A 20,395-nucleotide genomic window follows, 5' to 3' on the forward strand; every position below is an offset into this window, starting at 1 on the left:
TTGTTAGCATAGTTATTTCCCTAACAGCATTCAACACTCTTTGTCGTGAGCTTCAAATTGTGACCTGGTCCTTCTGGCCCTTCCAGCCCATAACTCTATTGTCTCTGGGCCTTATTACAGTAATGTCTTTAATTTTTCTTAAAATCCATAAATAAGTGAGACTATTCTCTGTCTATCTCTCTCCCTCTGACTTATCTCACACAACATAATAGATTCTATGTACATCCACATATAGGAAAATTTTATGACTTCATCTTTCCTGACAGCTGCATAATATTCCATTGTGTATATGTACCACGGTTTCTTTAGCCATTCATTTGTTGAAGGGCATCTTGGTTGTTTCCAGAGTCTGCCTATTATAAATAAAGCTGCAATGAATATAGGTGTGAGGAAGGGATTTTTGAATTGTAGTTTTATGTTCCTGTACTATATTCCTAAGAGTGGACTAGCTGAATCATATGGGAGTTCAGTTTCCAGTTTTTTGAGGAATCTCCATATTGTTTTCCAAAAAGGCTGGACTAGATGGCATTCCCACCAGCAGTGAATCAGAGTTCCTTTCTCTCCACATCCTCACCAGCACTGATTGTTCTTGTTCATTGTGATGTGTGCCAGTCTCTGTGGTGTGAGATGGTACCTCATTGTAGTTTTGATTTGCATCTTCCTGATGATTAGTGACATGGAGCATTTTTCATGTGTCTTTTGGCCATTTGGATTTGTTCTTTGAGGAAGTGTCTGTTCATTTCTTCTCCCCATTTTTTGATGGGGTATATGTTTTTTTCTTATTAAGTTCTGTCAGTACCTTGTATATTTTCTATATTATCCCCTTGTCTGATGGGTATTGGGTGAAAAGTTTCTCCTATTCTGTGAGTGGCTTTTGTATCTTTTTTTTTTGTTTTGTTTTGTTTTTTGGGTCACACCCAGCAGCACTCAGGGGTTGCTCCTGGCTCTACGTTCAGAAATCACTCCTAGCAGGCTCAGGGGACCATATGGGATGCTGGGATTTGATCCACCGTCCTTCTGCATGCAAGGTGAACGCCTTACCTCCATGCTATCTCTCCTGCCCCAGCTCTTGTATCTTAAGCACTATTTCCTTTGAGGTGCAGAAGCTTCTCAGTTTAATATAGTCCCATTTGTTTATCTCTGCTTCCACTTGTTTGGAGAGTGCTATTTCCTCTTTGAAGATGCCTTTAGTCTCTGTGTCATATAGTGTTTTACCTACATGTTGTTCTATATACTATATGGTTTCTGGCTTGATATCAAGGTCTTTAATTCATTTGGATTTGATCTTTGTTCATAGTGTTAGATGGGGGTCTGAGTTTGCTTTTTTGCAAGTGGCTAACCAGTTGTGCCAACACCACTTGTTGAAGAGGCTTTCCCTGTTCCATTTAGGGTTTCTTGCTCCTTTATCAAAGATTAGTTGATTGTCTGGGGAACATTCTCTGAATACTCAAATCTATTCCACTAATCTGAGGATCTGTCTTTATCCCAGCACTATGCTGTTTTGATAACTATTGCTTTGTAATACAGTTTAAAATTAGGGAAAGTAATGCCTCTCATATTCCTTTTCCCAAGGATTGCTTTAGCTATTTGAGGGTGTTTATTGTTCCAAATGAATTTCAGGAGTGTTTGATCCACTTCTTTGAAAAAAATGTCATGGTTATCTTTAGAGGGATTGCATTGAATCTGTACAATGCTTTGGGGAGTATTGCCATTTTAATGGCAAATTAATCCTGCCAATCCATGAGCAGAGTATGTGTCTTCATTTCCTTGTGTCCTTTATTATTTCTTGAAGCAGGCTTTTGTAGTTTTCTTTGTATAGGTCTTTCACCTCTATAGTTAAGTTGACCCCAAAATAGTTGAGTTTGTGGGGCACTAATGTGAGTGGGTTTGTTTTTTTTTAATGTCCATTTCTTCTCTATCATTATTGTATAAGAAGGCCATTGACTTTTGTGTGTTAATTTTATAGCCTGCCACTTTGCTATGTAAATCTATTGTTTCTAGAAGCTTTTTGGCAGAGTCTTTACAGTTTTCTAAATATATTATCATGTCATCTGCAAACAGTGAGAGCTTGACTTTTCCTTACCTATCTGGATGCCCTTGGTATCTTTTTCTTGCCTAATAACTTTGGCAAGTACTTCCAGTGCTATGTTGAATAGGAGTGGTGAGAGAAGGCAGCCTTGTCTTGAACCAAATTTTAGGGGAAAGGCTTTTTAGTTTATCTTCATTGATAATAATATTTTCCATTGGCTTATAGTAGTTGGCCTGTCTATATTTTGAATTTTTTTTTTTGATTCCCATCTTGATGAGGGTTTCTTTTTTAACCAAGAATGGGTGTTGGACCTTATTGAATGCTTTCTCTGCACCTATTGATATGATCATATAATTTTTGTGTTTCTTTTTGTTGATATGGTTTATTATGTTGATTGATTTACGGATGTTAAACTACCCTTGCAATCCTGGGATGAAACCTATTTGGTTAATGACCTTCTTGATGATGCATTGAATTCTATTTGCCAGAATTTTGTTGAGGATCTTTGCATCTGTGTTCATCAGGGATATTGGTCTGTTATTTTCTTTTTTGGCAGCATCTCTGGTTTTGGTATCAAGGTGATGTTAGCTTCATAGAAACTATTTGGAAGTGTTCCTGTTTCTTCAATTTTATGAAAGAGCTTTAAAAGGATTGGTAGAAGTTTCTCTCGAAAGCTTTGAAATAATTTATTAGGGTTCACTAACCCATCTGGGCCTGGGCTTTTGTTTTTGGGAAGATTTTTGATCACCATTTTAATTTCCTCAATAGTGATGGAGCTGTTTAGAAATGCTACCTCATCCTTTTTTAACCATGGAAGGTTATAGGAGTCCAAGAATTTACCCATTTCTGCTAGGTTCTCATGTTTTGTGATATAGAGTTTCTCAAAGTCGTCTCTGATTACCCTTTGAATCTCTGCAATATCTTTAGTGATCTCCCCCTTTTCATTTCTAATCCAGTTTATCAAATTTCTCTTTCGATTTCTTTATGAGTTTTGCCAGTAGTTTATCAATCTTGTCTATTTTTTCGAACCAACTTTTGCTTTTGTTGATCTTTCGTATTGTTTTCTGGATTTCCACTTCATTGATTTCTACTCTAAGATTTGTTATTTCCTTCTATTTTTGGTTCCATTTGTTGATCATTTTCTAATTTTATAAGCTGTGTCATTAAGCTATTCATGTAGGCCCCTTCTTCCTGATGTGTGCTTGCAAAGCTATTACTTTTCCTCTCAGTACCACTTTTGCTGTCCCATAAATTCTGATGATTTGTGTTTTTATTTTCATTTGTTTCCAAGAATGTTTTGATTTCCTCTCTGACCCACTGATTGTTCAGTAGTAAGGTGCTTAATTTCCAGGTGTTAAAGTTTTTCTTCTGTGTCCCTTTGTAGTTCACGTCTAATTTCAGCGCCTTGTGATCAGTGAAGGTAGTCTGCACAATTTTTATCTTTTTGATTTTATGGAGATATGTTTTATGGACAAGCATGTGGTCTGTCCTAGAGAATGACCCATGTGCAAATCTCAAGGATGCTCCCTTGTGTTGCGGGCCAAACCTGTTCGCACAAACAGATCCTTCGTGGAGTTCGGGAAAAATTCCACGGGGAGAAAGTGGGTACACGGACGGCGAACGACGGAAAATATGTTGTAGAAATGAATGAAACCACGCAGATTGCATGGGGACTTTCGTTAGCAGAAACGAAAGACAAATTTATTTTTTGAGCTAGCTGTTTTTAAAGGTTAGAGACTTGGAAGGCAGATGCAAATTTTAGACATCAAAGAAGCTGGGAAAGAAAGGAAAGACCCTGGCTTAGATTAGCATATTAAAGAGCTGATACTGAAGGTGAAAAGGCCAGTTTGTTTTGGGTTCACTTTGCTTTGGGTAAAACAGAAGAAAAACGTAATTACAGGGGAGTAGGAATGTGAGGAATGTTTCAGAGTTTTGGGGAAAAAATGAAAATTACTTTATTATGAGCTAAGTTTATGGAAAGGCCTGAATTTAGGCGCCAAGGTAGCAAAAATTACAGGGAGCTATTAAATGGGAGACTTTTGGCTGTTTGATTGCTGTTCTAGTTAGAAAGAATTTACTAAGGCCTGATTTCTAATAAAGGTTTAAAATAAAGAGAGAAATAGTTACAGCCCTTATGAAATTATGTCCAAATAATCCACGCAAAGGGTCAAGTGATTTTGACTGCTTTTTGCGGGCCTTTTTGGCATATAATTTCTTTCTCAGGAGGGCACTCTACCTTGTGGTGTGTGCCTCTTCTGAGTGGAGTGTGACATTTCACCCTTTGTGTGTGTGTGTGTGTGTGTGTGTGTGTGTGTGTGTGTGTGCACCTGGTGGCAATATTAGGCTTTTTTGGCTGTGAGCTTAGAATAGCCTTTTGCACACTAGGGACCAAATAGGAGTTCGAATTACTGTTTGCATGCGAGGCAAAACACCTTACGTATGCTATTTTTTGTAATAAGTTCAATTAGAGAGAATAGAGACAGTACCAAAAGAGCCAAAAGTTTTAAGTATTTAATGCAAGGTGGGATTAGGAGTATGATATACTTAGCTAAATAGGGTATAAAGTATAAACTATTATATGAAAATTAAAATATATGCAGGTGATTGTAAAAAATATAAAAATTGAGAATGTGCACTGGCACTGAGGAATAAAAAAAACAACTAAGTAAGATATTATAAGTGAGAGAATTGTAAGGAGAAGATTGAGTAATACTACATTATTAAGAAAAGTTAGAAATAAAGAAGCATAGAAAAGTTGGAAATTAGAGGACAATTTAAGCAATAGTAATAACATGGCATATATGAAACAATTTTTGCTGGGAAATATTTGGAAGGGGAATTGCTGGTTTGCAAATTATAAACACGTATACAAAAAAATTTTTTTTTGTTACAAATTACAATGATAATAAAAGTTTTGTTGCTGCTTTGAAGAAGGTAGGTTAAACAGGAAACATCTACTTAGAAGAATAAAAGATGATATTTTGTTGAAGAGTTCATAAGTTCAGTTTTTAAATTTTAGAGTTCGTAAGTTCAGCTGCGGGTGTGAAGTCATGTGTTTCCAGGCAGCCTTCAGGGATCATCAGTGATGGCGTTTTTTGCAGAAGTAACAGGACTGGGGGTTGAAAATGCAGCTGGAGTTGTTAGGTGAAATCAGCAGGGATGCTGGGTGTGAGCCTGTCAGCTTTATGCAGGAGGGAGACTGCTCTTCTTAGGCAGATAGCGTTAGTAGTTTCTGTGAAGTTTTTTGAAGAAAACTGGAAAACTTAAGTGAAAAAATTAGTAGGGGCATGGTAATTGTTTTACTTTGACTGGGTTCCAGAGAAACTTTTTAGACCTGTGGAAAAATTAAATAGCTTTTAATTATACTTTGGAGGAGCTGTATGCTTCCCTTTTGGACTTATGTTGTAGAAGTTATATAAAACAAAGGTTGTTAGAAGAAGGTGAGGGTAGAGAATTTGCATTATTTGTATTTGGGATGTTAAAGGAGCTGTACCTTTTTTGCCTATAAGAAAGGAAGAAAGATTTTTTGTTACTTTGATTGCAAGGGAATGCAATTGACTGGTATAATTTTGCAGTTTTAATTCCTGAAAAGGATTAAATTGATTAGTGGGATTTGAGCAGATTAGATTTAAAAACTCTAAGATTGTATTAGAGGTGCACGTGTTCTTGTTTCCTGTGGGAGGATAAAAATTAATTTGCAATGAAATACAAAAATTACGTAAAAGCACTTACAATTATTAATTAGTACAGATTGGTTATAAAACAAGGTAAGGTTATAATATTTAAATGCATTTTATAAGCAAGTAGATAAGGTAGTGGTGGTAGGTATATTTAGAGGCTAGAAATATAAGGAAAAATAAAAGAAGCAAAACTTTTAACATAGTAGCAATAAGATTATAAAGTAATGATTTTTATACTTAAAAAGAAGAGAAAATGTTTGTTAAGAAAACCGCAATAATTGACCTGATTATACTGTATACATATTGAAATAAAAGAAAACAAATTTATAGAAAAAATTATAGAAACAATAGAGAGAAAATATTTTTGAGTTATGTAAATGAAAAGTTATGCAGCAAACAAGACGTAAAACTTGATGTAACTTATAGTTTGGCATTTGTGTGAAGGCACATTTCCTGTATTTAGGAAGAAAACTTTAATGATTTTTTTTTTTGGGAGAAAACACAGCTGAATATTACTGTTAATTTGTTTACTATAAATTTTTGGGTAAGAGTTACCGTGATAAGGCAGAGTAATTAGTACATGAATAAACTTTTGTTACTAATGACCAGTTTTTTGTAGTTAAGTAACTTATACTTAAATATTTTTTAAATGCATAAAAAACAAATACAGAAAGTAGTTACCAAATACAAGTTAACTAAAAAATTTTTATTTTAGATAGTTGAAAATTAAAATTATATTTTTAGACATATATATTTTTAAGATTGGAGAAAATTTTTCTTTTTGGGGCAGCCACTGAAGGCTGTCTGCAAATGTGGTTTGCAGAGAAGGCATTCTTGTTTATACATATGCAGATTAAGGTAGCCATTGAGTATAAACAAAAGATAAATTTAAAGATTTAAGAGGCTGAAAGCACAGAGCAACAAGTAATTTTTTTAAATTGCGATAAGTTATGTAGCTTTGATTATATGATTACTGTATATGAGGTTAAAAAACATGCTTTATTACTAGAATTTTACCATATAAAGCATTAGATTAGGGTTTAGAAAATAATTTTGCACTAACAGACTGACAAATGAAATGGCCAGATTAATTATTTGTTAAAGTTGTAGACTTTGGGGGATAAGTTCCCTTTTATTAATAAAGGTACTAAAATTTGTTGAAAATTTGAGGGCATTAAACTAAATTAAAACCAGTGCTGACAGGTGGTATATGCCAGCTATTTGTTAACATTAGAAAATTCTTATTAAGGCTTAAAGATGGAAATAATAAAAATTACCCTTAATTAAAATATAAGTAAATAAAATGCTAGATGTTATTAAATACGATTGAAAGTTAGTTTTTAGATGTATATTATTTTAGATAACAATAAGGAATTAACACAATTTGATACCAGTTTTAATATAATTATGACCAATGATAATATTACATAGTAATAAATTTATGTGACCAAGAAAAAAAAATTTTTTTTTAAATTAAGTTGAAAAAATATTATGCATACACAAAATTAATACTATGGTTAAATTTTAATTAACTGCAATATCATTAGACAATTTGGATTTATAAAAAAAAAACCTTTTAGAAAGAGAAATTTGGAAACCTTGAGAAATTTTGTTCTCATTTTGGTGACCACAATGAGCTCTTTGCCGGGGAGGGTCCCTTCCCCCTCAGGGCCTAGAAGCCGCTTGAATTCAAAGCGCAAACACACCTTTTTTTTTCTTTGCTTTACTCTGAGGCGAGGTTTGACCTAGGAAAAAGCTGTTTTTTCAAAATTGCACATTTGTAATATGCTTAGTATTGTTTTCAGACACACAATTTCAATGCACACTTAGACAAACTTTTAGATTCACACAGCACATAAATTGACAAACTTATAGGTGCAGGTAAAAGATGAGATGAGAAAAATTGTGGGAAATTTTTGGACGTCTCCAAATTATTCCCGCCAGATTTTTGCTGGCTATTAATAAAAAATTGTTTTAGGAAAAGATAAGATAAGGCCTTTTTAGAAGAAAATAGAAGAGTCGACTCTTAGTTAAAAAGGGAGGTTTTTGAAGAGAAATAGAAAAAATTAAGTTCATTTGTTTACCTTTATAAATTTTTAATTGGCGAATTTCTACTTTTGTTGCATTAGATATGACCTGCAACTTTTACGGATACACACATATTTAAAGAAAAACTTTTGAGCAGAGACTTATGAAAAGAATTTATACATTAGATATGCAAAAATGTTATTAATTATGATTTTTAGACAGTTTTTAGCACATCTCTTCCCCATATAGTATACGATGAATGAGGTAGAATATAGGGCTGGAAATTTCCTTTGCTTACACCATTATTCCAAGGTAGGACTACAGCACTTTTTAGAACACTTTTAGGCAATCCTAGACCCCTCAAAGGGAATGGAACGTGTTCCACTGCCCAGGAGTGGGGCCAATCTTTTCCAGCGATGCAGGAAAAGTTTGCTCCGGTATCCACGTGGCCTAAAATATCTTTGTCCTGAATTTTTATAGATGTTACAAGTGGTTTTGAGGTGTTCTCATATTTCTCAAACATTACAGGAGAACAAGACTCAGTAGCATGAAAAGATGCAGCATACAGATTGTTTTGTTCTAAAAACTTTTTAACTTTTAGCACAGGAGAAACAGTAGCCAAAGCTAATTCTGATTCATCTATAACTTGGTGTTTTCTGGGGGATTCTTTTGTCTCTAAGTTTAGAGATGCCATAGAAGGAAACAGCTTTTCAGTTGTTAAAAGTTCTGAGCCTTTCTTTGCTCTATTAAGCCACTGATTGCTAGTTCTCATAGAATTTATATTGGTCTTCTGTTTGGACTGCTGTTTAAAATGACTATATTCTATCTCTGCCCTGGTAGTTTGGGCTGATTCTTTTTTATCATCAATTACCTCCATAACCTCTGTCCAAATTGTATAGATAAAATTTAGGTGGGCATCAGGACCATACGTTTCATATACATTTTTGATATCCTGCTGTACTTGTAGCCAATCCTCCAAACATAGAATACCCCTCTCAATAAACCAGAGGCTATAAGTTTCTAAGAATAGAATAAATTGCTGTATCTGCTGTGGAGATATGGCATAACTCTTAGCTCTTAGAATATACTTTATAGTATCAGAAAGAATTTGTTGCTTAGAATAATTTTGACCCATGTTCCCGTTTACCTTCTCGTCTTAAAGCCTGGTACTTTTCCAGGGGTTCCTAGGCAACCTTGACGAGGGCCAGTTCCGTGTCCTAAAATTGAAAAAGAGAAGGAAAGAAAGGATAGAAGAAAAGGGAGAGACAGCTTACCTTCTCCGAAATGGCCCCTCGTTGAAGCGCCAATTTGTTGCGGGCCAAACCTGTTCGCAAGACGCCAGCGCCTGCAAACAGATCCTTTGTGGAGTTCGGGAAAAATTCCACGGGGAGAAAGTGGGTACACGGACGGTGAACGACGGAAAATATGTTGTAGAAATGAATGAAACCACGCAGATTGCATGGGGACTTTCGTTAGCAGAAACGAAAGACAAATTTATTTTTTGAGCTAGCTGTTTTTAAAGGTTAGAGACTTGGAAGGCAGATGCAAATTTTAGACATCAAAGAGGCTGGGAAAGAAAGGAAAGACCCTGGCTTAGATTAGCATATTAAAGAGCTGATACTGAAGGTGAAAAGGCCAGTTTGTTTTGGGTTCACTTTGCTTTGGGTAAAACAGAAGAAAAACGTAATTACAGGGGAGTAGGAATGTGAGGAATGTTTCAGAGTTTTGGGGAAAAAATGAAAATTACTTTATTATGAGCTAAGTTTATGGAAAGGCCTGAATTTAGGCGCCAAGGTAGCAAAAATTACAGGGAGCTATTAAATGGGAGACTTTTGGCTGTTTGATTGCTGTTCTAGTTAGAAAGAATTTACTAAGGCCTGATTTCTAATAAAGGTTTAAAATAAAGAGAGAAATAGTTACAGCCCTTATGAAATTATGTCCAAATAATCCACGCAAAGGGTCAAGTGATTTTGACTGCTTTTTGCGGGCCTTTTTGGCATATAATTTCTTTCTCAGGAGGGCACTCTACCTTGTGGTGTGTGCCTCTTCTGAGTGGAGTGTAACACCCTTGAATGTAATTTCCCTTTTTGATCTTGCTGATTTTAGTATTCTATCCCTATCTGTGGAATTCGTCATTGTGACTAGGATGTGTCTTGAGGTGCTTTTTCTTGGGTCTTTTTTAGCTGGTACTGTTCGGTCATGCAGGATTTGGTTGCTTGTAGTCTTTAGCTCTGGTAGTTTCTCTGTAATGATGTCCTTGACTGTTGATTCTTCTTGGGGATTTTCTTCCTGGGTCTTTAGGACTCCAATGGTTCTTAAGATTCTGTTGAGCTTATCAAAGACTTCTACTTTCATCTGTTCCCATTCTTTGAGTAATGTTTTTATTGTCTGTTGCTTTAAGGCTTTTTTCCAATCTTTACTGCTGTATGGAGTTGTTATGCATCTCATCTTCCAGTTCACTGATTCTATCCTCAGCTGCTTGTTAGCCTGTTGGAGAAGCTTTCCATTGAGGTTTTCAATTCATCTACTGTTTTTCAGACCTGTTATTTCAGTTTGGAGTTTTCTGATTTCTGTTTTTATATCCTCTTGATTCTTATTAGTTCAACTTGATATATGCTTTCTTTGAGTTCTGTGAACATCCTCCATATCTGAGAGACAGGTGGTTGGCTGTTTGGATTCATCAGAGTTGCCATCTTCATTCTCTATGCCTGCTGTTGGCCTGCGTTGTTTCCCCATTGCCACGCTTGTATTGTGAATTTTTCTACGTGTTGTAGTGGTATTCATCAGCTAGATGATGTGCGCTGCTGTGGCTCCTCTGGCTCCACCCTTTGTGAGCAGGACTACTCACCTTTGAAGAAGATAAGCCCTCAGGGAAGAATGCCTAAGAGAATCATAGTCCCAAGCCAATGTAAAGCAGACAATCCCAGCCCAATGTAGAGCAAAGAAAATACCCAAGATGTCTACCGTGCTTCTGACACACAAAAGAAATCTTGTTCTAACTTTTGGTGATACCGGATGTGTAAAAAGCAGCTTGATATTATTTGCAGTCCTAACAAGGTTGTTTTTGAAATGACTTTACTGCATTATATGTACAAAGCATTATATGTGCAAAACATAAAGTACAAAACGTTGTTTGCCCTTTTACCACTTGATTACCTTAGTATTAATTAAAAGAGGGTTTTATTTTTTTGTTCGTTTTTAAATCAAATTTGTAGCAATGCTAATTTCCAAAGCTTTCTATTGAGTGTTTAGCAATAGTGTTATAGAATGATTCTTCTGGGGCCCGAGTGGTAGCACAGCAGTAGGGCATTTGCCTTGCATGCAGCTGACCCAGCATGCAGCTGACCCAGGATGGACGCGGGTTTGATCCATGCCATATGATCCCCCGCATCTCATATGATCCCCCAAGCCAGGAGTGATTCTTTTTTTTTTTTTTTTGTGGTTTTTGGGTCACACCTGGCTGTGCTCAGGGGTTACTCCTGGCTCCAAGCTCAGAAATTGCTCCTGGCAGGCATGGGGGACCATATGGGATGCTGGGATTCGATCCGATGACCTTCTGCATGAAAGGCAAACGCCTTACCTCTATGCTATCTTTCTGGCCCCAGGAGTGATTTCTGAGTGCAGAGCCAGGAGCAACCCCTGAGCACCACTGGGTGTGACTCCCCAATGCCTCTCAAACCAAAAATAAAAAAAAAAAACAAATAAGAAATAGAATAGTTCTTCTCATTTGAAATAAATTTCTGTCTTGGTCTTAAAAAAGTTGCATAATGGGGGTCTGGAGTGATAGTGTGGCAGGCATTTGCCTTCCATGCAACCCACTTGAGTTTGATCCCTGGCATCCTATATGATTACCCAAGCACCACTAGGAGTAATTTCTAAGTACAGAGCCAGGAGTAACCCCTCTAAGCATCACCAGGTGTGGACCCCAAACAAACCAAAGTTGTACTTATGGGCTAGAGAGAATAGGGGTTATAGCGCTTGCCTTGCATACAGACAACCCAGGTTAATATTCAGAACCACCTATGGTCCCCCCAGTGCTAAACTGTTGGCTTACTGTGTGTATGGGGGAATTAGGATCTTCCTCTTTCATTCCTCATAGAAACTCATAGAAAATGAAGTGCCAGTCACCAAGGGAATTAAGTTCCGAGTTGGCATTGATTCATTAATGCACAATAAATTCAAACATTTACAATTACAAATAAATAATGCCTTAGTATATATACTTTTATAATTGTTTGCAAGTCTTTCAAATATCTCCAACTAGGTCTTTTTGTGCTTCATATTTTTTTGAGGGGGGCGGGGAGGCCCTCCAAGCAGTGCTCAGGAGATCTGAAGAACACTGCAATACTTGACCTGCTACGTGGGCCTGAAGTGCTTAGGTCTAACATTGCAATGAAGTGCAGGTTCAGGTTTTTTGGAGGCCACCTTTGCCACCCCTGAGGTACTTAGGAGGCCATACTGGGGAGTAAAGTTGGGGCCTTGCACATGCCAGGCTTCTTGTGTCTTTGAGCCATTTTCCTGGCCCCTACTGTATGTGTTTTTACCAACACTTGTGACCATCTTAGCAGATACTATTTATAGGATTTGTTTTCTTAGTTTCCCTGAAAATATTCTGGCCTGTAAATGGTTCCACACCAGCTCTTCATTGTGGTGAGTTCTTTAGTCATTTTAGACTCAGAGTGATCTCTTGAATAATCAGGTGAGGAGTGCTAAATAATATTTCAGCTCATCAAGAACAAAGGGAAAGCTCCTCAAGTCATTTGTCTTCTTTTTAATAATTTTTTATGTTGCTTTGATGCCATAAACTGAGCGCTTTTCTTACCAAAGAGTTAGTAGTATTTTGAAGTGTTTTTCTTCTGCATATACGACTTGAAGTATTGCAATGAAATAATGGTGATTTAAAGAATTCTTATTTTAAAAGAATATTTTTTTTGTTTGGCTAAGAGAGGAGTCACATTGAAACTGTCGGGGTGGGCCTGGAGAGATAGCACAGCGGCGTTTGCCTTGCAAGCAGCCGATCCAGGACCAAAGGTGGTTGGTTCGAATCCCGGTGTCCCATATGGTACCCCGTGCCTGCCAGGAGCTATTTCTAAGCAGACAGCCAGGAGTAACCCCTGAGCACCGCCGGGTGTGGCCCCCCCAAAAAAAAAAAAAAACTGTCGGGGCAGCTCTGTGTGTATGTGTGGTGTGTGTGTGTGTGTGTGTGTGTGTGTGTGTGTGTGTGTGTGCATGTGTGTGTATGTGCACACGCACACACATTGCGATTTTTTTGGGTGCTGCTTTTGACATACTCTGTTGATTTCCATCCTCCCTGTTGATTTCCTGTCATGAATCTGATATTGTCAGCATAAAATATGTTTTCTTTTAGGACAGTTATAATACCATGCCATTGAAAGCACATTGATTTGCCATTCATTTCAATATCAATACCTTCACTGTTGAGAAATTGGAAAGTCTGACGTAATATTCTAATGATAGTCAGAAGCTCAGTTCATGACCCAGAGCTACCCAAGCCCTTAACTACTAGGGAAGCACCTCACTGCCATTTCTAGTGCCTGAAGAGTGAAGGAGCAGCCATTGTCACTGGCTCTTAAATAATTTGTGTCACCCCTTTTCAATTTGGCCTTCTTACTGGATGCTGCAATGTGAATCTCATATACTGGGAATTGTTTTTTTTTTTAAATGTTAGAATAGTACGAAGTATTCCTCACAACTGGGGTTTGAGGTACACTGTGATCTGGATTTGCTGCCCTTGGTTTTGAGACAGAGAAAAAGGGCTATTCTCACAGTAAATGGCTGGAGGTATAGAGTAGTTCAACTAGGTTTTTATGTAGTTTTTTTTTTTTATGTAGTTAAGGCTGTTGGTGGCCAGAAAGACTGTCACCAGACTTGGGGTTGAAGGAGTGGGGAAGTCAGAGTGGGAAAGGTCTGGAATAGAAATCGCCCTAGCTAAGAAGAGTATACTACATGTGGAGCAGGATGAATGGGGAGGTCAGTAGAGGCAGAGCACACAGAGCAGTGGGACCGTCCTTTTATAGAATTTATTAGAACTTGCTTATGGTCATGTTTTTCTTCCTTGCTTTCTTCCTGTTGCTTGAGGAAGTAGGGTTCCACTGTCGTTGGCCACCACATTCTTAGGAGGGCTCTGAATGTATCTGTGTATCAATATGGATTTTCCCTTTTAAATCTGCCAGTTGGTGTGCTGGGTGAGTCTCAGTCCTTGTGTTCTAACTGGTGGTGTTTCACTCTTCATTCCAGACCTCCTATGTGCAGCTCCTTGCAGCAATGTGCCTGTCAAAACTTGTCAACTGAGTCATCCCTTTGCCAGTCGAACAGAGGATTGATATCAGTGAGTAACTTATTATGCTTTGCTTAAATAACCAAATTGCACTTGGAAAAAGATTTATCCCTTTTAAATATGTTAAGCACCTGGAAATAATTTCTCTTTTTCTCAGTTTCTTACAATAACATCCCTGATGTTGCCTGTTTGTTGTTTTCCTGAACACTACCAGAAGTAAAGTATGGCTGTGCTTAAAAAAAAAAAAATAGAGAATGGTTTCCACAGCCACACTGCCTTTATCACATCAACTCCAAAATGCCCTGTTCTTCAGTAGGGCTCCAGCCCACATATCTCATCATTTTACACTATTAGCTCTATTGCCATTTCTGTTTCTACCTCTCTACTGTCCACTTTTATTTGTATCTCGAACCATTGTTTCCTGCTGGAAAGCAGTAAGTGAAGTTTTATTTCTTCTTTCAGTGGCACACTGTGCAAGCATGTCGTTGATGGACCTTCTAGCTTTACATCTTCAGTGGTACCATGGTGGGCTGAACCCACAGATTTTTCCCTCATACCATTATGTTTCAGCCTTGGAACTTTTCCTTGTTTTTACAGGCAATCCTTTTGTCTAGTATTAAAATGAAAGTGTAGCATAAGTTTAGTTACCTATCACAGTTTCTTCCTTCTTCTTCTTCTTCTTCTTTTTTTTTTTTTTTTTTTTTTTTTTTTGTGGTTTTGGGTCACACCGGCAGTGCTCAGGGGAAACTCCTGGCTCCATGCTCAGAAATTGCTCCTGGCAGGCACAGGGACCATATGGGAAGACGGATTCGAACTGATGACCTTCTGCATGAAAGGCAAATGCCTTACCTCCATGCTATCTCTCCAGCTCCCCCTTATTTTTTTACCCCCCCCCCCCGCAATTTCTGCCATCTAAGCAGTTCTGTCAGTATAACTTTTCCCTGTTTAATTAACAAACCATAAAGTTTACTTGTTTTTGGTATGCAATAAACAGTTTAGAGAAAATGTATGAAGTTGTATCAGTATCATTACAAGTCAGTGTGTATTCATTTCCATTGTTTCCAAGAGACCCATGTGTGCTCGGTGACAGGCCTGCTTTCATTCCAACCACCTCTAAGCTACTGTCTGCCTCTCTCTGTTCTCTTTTGTGGGGAATCGATACAGAAAATCAAACCATATATCATTTTTGGCATCTAATATGTAACTTAGCAAAATGTTTTTGAGCTCATCCTCATTGAAGTATTTATCTGTATTCTGTCCCTTCTTATGATACAATAATACTCCTTTACATAGATAGGACATTTGGAATCTCTTTCACCACATGATGGACATTTGGTGTTTTGGGACATTTGGTTTGTGTGTTTTTTTGACAGTTATGAACACTGACATGCAAGTCTTTGTGTGAATATGTTTTCTTTTTTCTTGAGGAGATGCCTCAGTGGAATTATTGGGTCATAGGTAAGATTTTGCTTCACTTCTAAAAAGATTCCGATTCAGTGTTTCCAGAATCTATATTTGATCCATCTTTCCAAATATAATTTTATGTTAGTAAAAGTTAAGATTAAAATGTGTTAGTTTTGAGACCATCTTTCCTAAATGTCAAGAATCTCACTGTGAGTTGTCACAAATAACTGTTCAGTGTGTGCATAGATTTTTGAGTGTTTTTCATTAGTTATTAAATTGTGAGGTATTTATCTTTTTTGACTTTTTTCCCAAATGTCATGCTGACCTTTGAGGCCAAAGTGGAATTGGAATCTTTTCCTTTTAAAGGTTTTGTTTTTTTGCATTTTTTAAGGTGGATTTTTTTTTTATCTGTTTGTTTTGTTTTGCTTTGTTTTGGGTCCACACCCAGCAGTACTTTGGCTCACTCTTGACTCTATATTCAGGAATTATTCCTGGTGAGCTAAGGGAACCATATGGGATGCCAGGATCAAACCTAGGTTGGCAATGTGAAAGACAAACACCCTACCTGCTATGTTATTGCTTATCACTCCAGCCTCTCAGCTTTTACGGCATATTTGTGATTTGCTCTCGTGTTGGTGGATGAATTTGCTTTTAGCCCACTTTTAGTGATTTTGGTTTATTATATTTAGTACAAACTTTTTTATGTGATTTTAATCCTGTTTCTTTTACCTGATATACTGATTTTGTCATGTAATTTTGGACACACAAGACAAGGTACAGACAGGCCCTTCGAGACATGCATTCCTAAAGGTGTGCTAAGTATTGTTAGGCAACCAAACCACACTGCTTAGGAGAGAAACAGAAGTGGCAGGGTGTTTGCCTTGCACAGGATGGACACCGGTTCGATTCCCGGCATCCCATCTGGTTCCTCAAGCCTGCCAGGAGTGATTTCTGAGTGTAGATCCAGGAGTAATCCCTGAGTACTGCTGGGTGTGACCCCCAAAAAACAAACAAACAAAACAAAACAAAACAAAAAAAAAGGAGAAAAATAGAATTAGGGAAACAAAATTCAAATGCTTTGTCAATGACATGTTAAAAAAAAACGGGCATTTATTAGAAGACATAGTAGTTTTTTGCACCAATTAAATGGTTAAGAGATGAATACATATACATGGTAAGAGGTGAATTGAGGAGGCCTTTTTATCCTGAAGAAATACCTGACGTATGTTTGTTTGGGTCCAGACGTGGGGTCCAGAAGCTGCAACTTTCTTATTATTATGAAACATTCAAAGGAGGAGGATCTGAAAGGAGAAAAGAACAATATCAGACCAGGGTGGGCAAGACCACAGCACGCAAGCAATGAGCTTGCTAGTGGAAGAGCTCTGTGGGGGCTTGTTTCTATTATGGTACTTTTCTTTGTTTGCCTTGCTTGCTTCTCTTCATTAAATTATACAAAAACAGTTGCATTTTATCACTTTCTTTTTTTTTTTTTTTTTTTTTTGTGGTTTTTGGGTCACACCCGGCAGTGCTCAGACGTTATTCCTGGCTCCAGGCTCAGAAATTGCTCCTGGCAGGCACGGGGGGACCATATGGGGCGCCGGGATTCAAACCGATGACCTTCTGCATGAAAGGCAAACGCCTTACCTCCATGCTATCTCTCCAGCCCCAAAACAGTTGCATTTTATTCAGATTATCCATGCTACATCAGTTGCGTGAAGATAGATTTACTTCTCCACATAAGAATAGCACTGACCTAACTCCATGCATCAGAGCACTTGTTGGAGAAAAAAAATTGATTTTTCTTATCAGATATTCCTGAAAAGTACAAATGATCACAGAATATTTTCTTTATAGGGAACTACATTCTTATGTGGCATCGCAGCCCAAGCTGGTTTCCTTTGTTATCCAAGCTCTAATGCAAGTTATCGCCAAAATCACTAAGCTCAGCTGGTTTGAGATTCAGAAAGATCAGTTTGTCTTCAGAGAGATTATTGCTGATGTGAAGAAGTTTCTTCAGATAAGAAGTTACTATGAAAGTACCAGGTTGATTTAGGGTTTTATTTTGTTTAGAAAGTTTTCTCTTCTTAAAGCTATGGGGTTATAGGGCTTCTAGTGCCATATTAACTATAACTTATTATTTAAACTCTGGGTTCTTTATATTTTATAACTCATAAATGAGAACCACACTTTATATATAAATTCTAAACATGAAAATGTAGATTTAATGGTCTCTAGTTTCAAATGTATCGTACATATGTGTTCTCTGATTTATTATTCATCTTTATATAGAGACTTAGTTTAATCAGCTAATTTTACATATGGCCACAGCCTGGTAAAAGTATGGTGTTAATTCTTTGACAATTTCTCTAACATTTAGTATATCTGTTTAAATATTTTTATACTGTATTGCATTGACTATGTTGGCTTCTCAGGAATGTTTTCTTGCTTATCTATTTACTTTTGGTTTAGGGCCATACCCAACAGTTCTCAGGCTCTGCACTCAGGGATCATTTCTGGTGGGGCTCAGGGGACTATTTGGGCTACCAGGAATTGAATCAAGTCAACATTTGCAAGGAAAGTGCCCTATTTACTGGCTCAGGCCATAAGGAATGTTTTCAATTGTGTAGTGTAGACACAGTAGACAACATTTACCCTAGACAATGGAAGTTGTTAGGGATGAATAAAAACAAACAAAAGAAAACCCTGCAAGAGGATGAGTTGAGCCTATACGGTTATTGCCCTGGTTGTTCTTCATTGATTGTGTATACTGGATGAATATGCTAAGGAATCAAAACCTGTAGCTTCCTGGTCCTGGGGCACTGCTAGGAAGATGGGGATGTCTTGCTTAGTTTGATTCAACTATATATTCAGCTTTACCTATTCTTGTCATATAAGCATTGTCCCTAATTGTAGGGAAGTACTTTTAGCTCGAACTCTGCTTATGAAAGAGGAAGTAATTGCTTGCAATTCTGGAGGAGATACCGGCAGTATGACTAAATTGAGAATTGGTTTCCTATTGGCTCACTGAAATGGGTAGTTTGGATTTGATGAGATTTTATTTCTTTTTTTTTTTTTTAGTTTTTTTTTTTAAAACAACTTTATTACATACATGATTGTGTTTGGGTTTCAGTCATGTAAAGAACACCACCCATCACCAGCGCAACATTCCCATAACCAATGTCCCAAATCTCCCTCCTCCCCACCCGACCCCCGCCTGTACTCTAGACAAGCTTTCTATTTCCCTCGTACATTCTCATTATTAGGATAGTTCAAAACGTAGTTATTTCTCTAACTAAACACTCTTTGTGGTGAGCTTCATGAGGTGAGCTGTAACTTCCAGCTCTTTTCTCTTTTGTGTCTGAAAGTTATTATTGCAAGAATGTCTTTCATTTTTCTTAAAACCCATAGATGAGTGAGACCATTCTGCATCTTTCTCTCTCTCTCTGACTTATTTCACTCAGCATAATAGATTCCATGTACATCCATTAGGTGATTGTATGTCTGGGGAACATTCTCTGAGTATTGAAGCCTATTCCACTGATCTGAGGGCCTGTCTTTATTCCAATACCATGCTGTTTTGATAACTATTGCTTTGTAGTACAGTTTAAAGTTGGGGAAAGTAATTCCTCCCATATTCTTTTCCTGAATGATTGCTTTAGCTATTCTAGGGTGTTTATTATTCCAAACGAATTTCAAAAGTGCCTGATCCACTTCTTTCAAGAATGTCATGGGTATCTTTAGAGGGATCACATTAAATCTGTACAATGCTTTGAGGAGTATTTCCATTTTAATGATGTTAATCCTGCCAATCCATGAGCAGGGTATGTGCTTCCATTTCCATGTGTCTTCTCTTATTTCTTGGAGCAGAGTTTTATAGTTTTCTTTGTATAGGTCCTTCACATGTTTAGTCAAGTTGATTCCAAGATATTTGAGTTTGTGTGGCACTATTGTGAATGGGGTTGTTTTCTTAATGTCCATTTATTTCTTATTACTATTGGTGTATAGAAAGGCCATTGATTTTTGTGTGTTAATTTTGTAGCCTGCCACCTTGCCATATGAGTTTATTGTTTCTTGAAGCATTTTCGTAGAGACTTTAGGGTTTTCTAAGTAGAGTATCATGTCATCTGCAAACAGCGAGAGCTTGACTTCTTCCTTTCCTATCTGGATTCCCTTGATATCTTTTTCTTGCCTAATCACTATAGCAAGTACTTCCAGTGCTATGTTGAATAGGAGTGGTGAGAGAGGACAGCCTTGTCTTGTGCCAGAATTTAGAGGAAAGGCTTTCAGTTTTTCTCCATTGAGGACAATATTTGCCTCTGGCTTGTGGTAGATGGCCTTAACTATATTGAGAAAGGTTCCTTCCATTCCCATCTTGCTTAGAGTTTTGATCAAGAATGGGTGTTATCAAATGCTTTTCTCTGTGTCTATTGATATGATCATGTGATTTTTATTTTTCTTGTTGTTGATGTTGTGTATTCTGTTGATAGATTTACGGATGTTAAACCAGCCTTGCATTCCTGGAATGAAACCTACTTGATTGTAGTGGATGATCTTCGTAATGAGGCATTGAATCCTATTTGCCAGAATTTTGTTGAGGATCTTTGCATCTGTATTCATCAGCGATATTGGTCTGTAATCTTCTTTTTTGGTAGCACCTCTGTCTGGTTTAGGTATCAAGGTGATGTTGGCTTCACAAAAGCTATTTGGAAGTGTTCCTGTTTTTTCGATTTCATGAAAGAGTCTTGCCAGGATTGGTAGTAGTTCCTCTTGAAAGGTTTGAAAGAATTCATTATTAAATCCATCTGGGCCTGGGCTTTTGTTTTTGGGCAGACATTTGATTACTGCCTTAATTTCCTCAATAGTGATGGGTGTGTTTAGATATGCTACATCTTCTTCATTCAACCGTGGAAGATTATAAGAGTCCCAAAATTTGTCCATTTCTTCCAGGTTTTCATT

The 20,395-nt window shown here is 37.2% G+C and overlaps 1 protein-coding gene across 1 annotated transcript in view; it reads left to right on the forward strand.

The window, feature by feature from the left end:
* The window catches only part of RANBP17 (RAN binding protein 17), a gene marked incomplete at its 5' end in the record, with an annotated part of 271,440 nt that overhangs the window by 3,386 nt on the left and 247,659 nt on the right, over positions 1–20,395 (forward strand). The window contains 3 exon segments of the mRNA XM_049775658.1: positions 13,996–14,090; positions 17,294–17,482; positions 18,353–18,392. Coding sequence (XP_049631615.1) covers positions 13,996–14,090; positions 17,294–17,482; positions 18,353–18,392 — 324 coding nt within the window.

The sequence above is a fragment of the Suncus etruscus genome, chromosome 6, assembly GCF_024139225.1.
Source record: "Suncus etruscus isolate mSunEtr1 chromosome 6, mSunEtr1.pri.cur, whole genome shotgun sequence".
Classification (NCBI taxonomy): Eukaryota; Metazoa; Chordata; class Mammalia; order Eulipotyphla; family Soricidae; genus Suncus; species Suncus etruscus.